The 6,371-nt window shown below is 41.7% G+C and overlaps 1 protein-coding gene across 1 annotated transcript in view; it reads left to right on the top strand.

The window, feature by feature from the left end:
* The first annotated feature begins 2,292 nt into the window (after positions 1 to 2,292).
* Positions 2,293 to 6,371, top strand: part of LRRC72 (leucine rich repeat containing 72) — a 44,440-nt gene continuing 40,361 nt past the window's right edge. The window contains exons 1-2 of the mRNA XM_040471590.1: positions 2,293 to 2,551; positions 3,589 to 3,596. Of these exons, the coding sequence (XP_040327524.1) occupies positions 2,351 to 2,551; positions 3,589 to 3,596 (209 nt within the window). The 5' untranslated portion in view covers positions 2,293 to 2,350. The remainder of the gene's footprint in view (positions 2,552 to 3,588; positions 3,597 to 6,371) is intronic.

The following is a 6,371-nucleotide window of genomic DNA, read 5'->3' as shown; positions in this document are numbered from 1 at the left end:
GTCAACAACTCAACAAGAATCTTTCATTCTGAGAATAACACACATTACCTGTCTAGAAGAATGTAATTAAATAATAGATTTTTGTGCTAAACTTTCAACTTCTTCATTTTACTATTAAAGGAACACTTAATGTGCAGAGACATTAAGCGACCTGACAGTGGCCAACAACTAGTTAATGTCAGAGCTGAGACCAAACCCCACATGCCCTGACTTGGAGCACAGGCTCTTTCTTCTTATCCAAAGCCACATACATGATACGATAGAGCTTTCAAACTGGGGTATGCATACCCCTGCAGGCAATGGCAGCATGCCAGGGAGGTAAAGCCACAGGATAAACACAGGGTGTCTTGCCTCAATGTAAATATTACTCAAAGATTTGAGGGAAGTTAGGGGGAGCAACTTTATTTTTATACTAAAACAAGATTGATTGTAAAGCAAATGTACATTTTACATGGATTTTTCAAAATTCAAGGTGAATTCCTCAGGGTAGACTCCCATCTCATGGAGGTTAAAAAATCTCTCTGCTCACTCTGTTAAGGATGCTTTTTTTTATAAAAACGTGATACCACCCATGTGAGGATTTCTATGATGTTCCTTTACCAAAAAAGTATTTCACTAACCTCCATCTTTGACATTCCATAATTAAATTTGCATTATTTTAGTCCTCATGATCAGTTAAATGGTGAATTTTTCTCCAAGAGAGAACACATTAAGACCCTATAATAAATGAGTTCCTGAGTTCCTTTAGTAAAATAGATTTTTTTTATTTCTTTTTTCTTCTTAATCAACATTAAGTAAAAAGATTTTTTAAATAAGGATAAAATTTTTCAATGTAATCTTAGTAGAAATTATCTGCTTAGTTTACTTATGTAAGATGCTCCATAAAAGTGTTCTGCATATGATTCTAATACTCGCATGTGTATGATGTACAAAAGCGAGCAAATAGTATATACTCCCATTTTTTCATGTAGCATCTACATGAATGATAATCTGAAATTATATAACTGATATTAACAGCAAAAAGGGACCAATAAATTATTTTATGCATTTTCTCAGTGGATCATTCCTCTCAACTGATTTTTACTTCTGGGATAAAAACCACTTCAACAAACACTCTCAGATAATTACTCTGTGATAACTTGGTAGACGCTTACCCACCCACCTCCACCAGACCCAAATACTTTCAAGAAGTACTAAAAGAGTGTGTGTTTGATTTCTCTACCGAGACAGTTTTGAACGCTCTATCCCAACACCAGCATTTTTTTTTAATGCAAGTAGCCTGACTTATTTCTAAAAGCTACATTTAATTTTTAGATTTCAAGTTCAAATTTGGACCCACGCAACCAACTCATACAATTGAACCAACGTTTACTGAATGCAGTGTACTCGGCCTTGGCAGAAAATAGTGATGGCACAGACAGATCTCAAGCATCCCAAGCTAGAGGGAAACAAAACTCACATGAACAAGATCACATGAAAGCCCATGCAAGAGGTTCCAATGGAACTAGGGGATCCAACAAGTAAAAAAAAAAAAAAAAAAAAAAAGACTTAGAGATTGGAAGAGACTTGCAAAACAGCGACTCAACTTACCCATTTTCTGTCAGAGGGAGGACTTCTCAGCTACTCAGCCACCATGCTCTTCACAATAAGATCCACCAAGAGTTCCATTTTTCTGTGCACCTGGAATCGTGGGACTCCTCCATAATGCCACCTCCGTGCCCATCCTAAGACTAGGTCTAGGATTAAGCAAGTTAGACATTGGCCTTAGTTCAAAAACGTAAGGTATTCAAAGTCAGCAATCAAAATAAATGTCTTAGGCAATATTTTTTCTTAGAAATTCAAAATTAATACAGCAGCATTCATGAGAGGCGGAATGTCAAAATTTTAAATAAAGGCAGGATTAGCGGTACTGATTTTTTCCTTTTTCCTACAAGCTCCACTAGGGTTCTGCGGGGTGTACCTTCATCCCCAGCCTCCTTGTGGTGGTCAGTGGTACATCTAATTTTCGGAGAGCTGCGTTGATACTTAGAGCTCAAATCAATGACATTATTATTACTGGGAGACTGCCTTTGGGGTATTCTCTCGCACTCTGGTATATATAGCTGATCACCTGCTCTCTGGCATCCACAGCACGCTTCCCCGCACCCCGGGGAAACAGGAGTGTGTCCAGGGTGTAACGTGATGGACGCTGCAGGGCCACACGTCACAGAAGTCAGCGACTGCCTTCAAATCTTCCCTATTTTGGATTGGTTTTTAGTTGACGAGTTTGCGGTAACTCTTGGTAACAGAACAATGAGCTGCGGGCTGGGCTGGCTGGATAGGAGGTGCTGCTGGCCTCCTGGGTGCCCGGATGGCCTTGGCCCCTAACCATCTGGCCCGCACCTTCAGACACTCAACGCGCGTAGTCAGTGTTCCGGGAACTGCCCTGGAGATCAGCCTCAGGGTGAGCGGTGCCCTCTTCTCCAGGCCACGAACCCTTGGATCCCTGCGCCAAAGCCCCAGTCAGTTGGAGGCCGCCAGGTGGGGTCGGGCCGGAGGGGGTGCAACCACGGCAAACCCCAGGCCCTGCGCTGGGGCTCGGGGTCCGTAATCTCCGGGGTAGGGTTTGGGGGTGCCTCTGGTCCACACTAGTGGACCGACGTGAACCTTTTCCGGCTTGCCATCTGCCGCATATATAACAATGGCGGTTTAGGGAGTAGGCGAGAAAGACATAATCTTGGAGTCTTGACTCTCCAACAAATATATATAACCCGGAAACGCCATTCCCTGAAATGGCATTTCTTCTTTGATGGACAGTACAAGCAGAGCTGAGGGCAGTTAAGATAAAGGCTTAAAGAATGTTTGAGTGGGGAAAAAAATGTCAGAAGTGTTAGACATAGGAGCTAGTCAAGTGTTGAAGGGTTCTTGGGTTTCTCTGGAAAGGCTTGGGGCTACCATGGAAATCAAGGCTGGGGTTCTGTAAGGAACTGAAGCTCCTGACAGTAAGTCCTAACTAAGCTATGGTGCATGTGAGTTGCATGTAGCTATAGGAGTTTATCTATCATCAGAATACATAAATCATCAAAGAGAATCTTTCTTCTATAGATTCTGATGTAGACTTCATTCTTCTGGGATTTAACAGTTCCAAAATTATCAAACTTTTTTTTTTTTTTTCTGTTTTATCTAGATCCTAAGGCATCAGGGCAGTGGAGGAAGCTTGCTGCTATCCTCCCTGTGCCAGATTGGATTGGCAATTCCATGTTGGATTGCTTTTATTTCCCTGGTTGGTTAACCAGTTAATTAGAAATCTCACTGTTCCCGCTCATCAGACAACTGACATTGTTGTCCAGATTCAACACCTTTTCTGAGTAATACTCTCTACCTACTACCTTACATAACACTGCAGATTCAGATTCTGTTTTCTTGAGGGGCACCAGGGTGGCTCAGTCAGTTAAGCATCCAACTCTTGGTTTCCACTTAGGTCATGATCTTCCGGTTCCTGAGTTCAAGCTCTGCATCAGGCTCTCTGCTAACAGTATAGAACCTGCTTCATATCCTCTGTTCCCCCCCCCCCGCCCCCACTCCTCCATTGCTCTCTATCTCTCTCTCTCTCAAAAGTAAAATTAAATTAAATTAAATTAAATTAAATTAAATTAAATTAAATTAAATTAAATTAAATTAAATTAAAAAACATTTAAAAAAATAACAAATTCTACCTTCTTGAAATTTGTTTTCTTGGCTCCCACTCTGCTCTTGTTTCTCCGAACTTTGTGAGCATTCTCCCAAACCCCCTTCCTTCCGCTCTCCCAGCCCAATTCCCTCCTCTCTATAAATGGAGACACCTGCCGACCATCTAACTTGGGTCCCGCTCCCTCCTCTGTAGGGACCTGACTCACCACGATGTGCATACCCACCCTGACATCTCTGGTGAGATCCACACTTCCACCTGCAGCTTTCTGGTGGATGTCTCAACCCGTGTGTCCCAGCCGCCAGCGCCACAGTTTCAGCATTTCCAGCTGAATTCACTTTCCCTTCCAAGACACCTCCTCCTCTTCACGTCCTCACATGATCATCACCACCTGTGACTTTGCTCGCCCTCGTTCTCAACCTTCTTATTTGCCAGTTGCCATCCGTTCTCTCCGCACACCCTCTGTCCTGTCTGTTTGGCACTCATTCCCGCTTGCGACTCTCCTGGGGCCTCGCCCTGATTTGCCAGTGGCAGCCGTGCCTCCCACCTGCCGTTGTCTCTGCGCCTCAGCCGATCGTACCTGTTCCGCCTGCTAGAGTCTTCTTCCTGAGGCCTTGCTTTGTCACAACTTTTCTGCAGTTTAAACATCGCTTAATTCCTATTGCCCCAGAATGGAGTCCAGTGCTGAATTAATCACTCCAGAGTTCTCAAGCCCCTTGTTTTAGAGTACCAGCACAGCAAGGGCACCAAAAGAGATGGAAGAAAAATGTCTTTCAAATAACTTGATGTTGGAGAGTGTTTAAAAGCATGGATGTAGTTATGACGGGAAAAAAAGAGAACTTTGTTGGACTCTCTTGCGCTGACTTTATCATGTTGCTAAAATATGTATTTCATATATATGTTATAAAATGAAATTGATTTTAAGTTACAGATTACATACAACATGTGATTTTAAGTTTGAGTTCTTCGGGCCTATAAAAGTTTTGTTTGCACAGTGAGTAAGTGCACACTTCGGAGCACAGATAATACGACGCCAATCCACCTTTCTTAGTATATATTTCTCACAATTACCTTCCACAGGCCTTTCACTGCATTCAAAGACCACAAACCATACATGTGTCATACTTTCTTTCCTTGCTTCTTCTCCATTGTGTATTTGCTCCCTTCTGATTAGAAGCACGCTCATCAATATTCTGTTTTTAATTTCTCATTACCCTTTCAGGTCCAGCCTAACTGTCACTCATGCCCTGAAATGTTCGTGGAGTTCCTAGGCTGACAGTAATTTCTTCTCCCTCTGTATTCATCAGAGCATATCCTCATTGTCCCATATCCCTTAACACCTGTAACCTTCCTTTACAGCTCTGTGTGTCCTGTGCTCTCTGAGTAAAAGCTTTGCTCACAGACAGTGGACACCTTACCTGATTCATCACTACATTTATTCGCTAGTCTAATAAACTAAACTAGTCACCACCTGAACTAAGCACTCAGGGGTCTGTGGTTCAGCAAATGATGGAACCACTATTTTAAAAATGGTCCATCTTAGAGAATGCTGTTTTCTGCAGCTGCTACGGAAATGGTATGGTGTTTTCTCAAAAAATTGCACATAGGATTACCATATGATCCAGCAATCCCACTTCTGAGTATATTACACTCAAAGGAAGTGAAAACTGGGACTCAAATTGATGTTTGTACACCCACGTTCTTAGCGGCGTTATTGGCAAAAACCAAAAGATGGCTGCAACCCAAGTGTCCATAGACTGAGAAATGGAACAACAAAATGTAGTAAATACCTATGAAAAAATATTATTCAGCCGTAAGAAAGAAGGAAATTCTGACACACACTACGACATGGGTGGACCCTGGAGACAGTATGCTAAGTGAAATTAACCAGGCATAAAAGGACAGATATTCTCTGATTCCGCTTAGGTGAGGTACCTGGAGTAGTCAAATCCATAGAGAGAGAGAATTGAAGGATGGTTGCCGGAGGGCTGGAGGAAGGGGGAAAGTGGGCAGTTAGTGTTTAATGGGTACAGAGTTTCATCTGGGGAAGAACAAAAACTTCTGGAGATGGGTGGTGGCCACGGTTGCACTACCATGTAAATGCACTCAATGCCACAGCACTATACCATTAAAATAGTAAATTCCATGTTATATATATTTTACCACAATAGAAACAGAGTTCAGGGAATGAATGCTTGTTGTGCTTCTTTAGATGAAAGGGATATGCTGCTCGTGAAGTTGTGTGTTGATTGGGACCTGGAACTGCTCCACCACGGATGCTCTGAAACTTGAAACTTCTTGGCACGTTTTCGTGTTCTTTGGCACTTCGACATTAATAGTTGTTACTAGATTCATACCAAATTTTTGGTTGGAAGGAAACATACCATGATTAAAAGCTGTGTAAATAATTACACCAGCGATTTGCATATTATGCTGATTGTTTCAATTTCCCTTTTCATCTCTTCATTTTCAAAATTTGACTCAAATCCTTACAATATTTATTCTAAATTTTCAAAGTTTGTGTCAATTTCCAATTACTGAATTAATATGTACTTCTTAAAATATCCAAAAATTATTTTCAAATGTACAGGTTAGAAAATGAAAGTCCCCCATGATCTCAAATGATAACTTTTGTTACCGACTTGGAGTGTGTGCAAATGCACACATGTATGTGTACACATGTCATTGGTAACAAAAATGGTAT

Source organism: Herpailurus yagouaroundi, unplaced genomic scaffold, assembly GCF_014898765.1.
Source record: "Herpailurus yagouaroundi ecotype Mexico unplaced genomic scaffold, PumYag 100, whole genome shotgun sequence".
NCBI classification, from domain to species: domain Eukaryota; kingdom Metazoa; phylum Chordata; class Mammalia; order Carnivora; family Felidae; genus Herpailurus; species Herpailurus yagouaroundi.
Note: the sequence above shows the minus strand (reverse complement) of the source record. Positions and strands in the feature narration are given on the sequence as shown.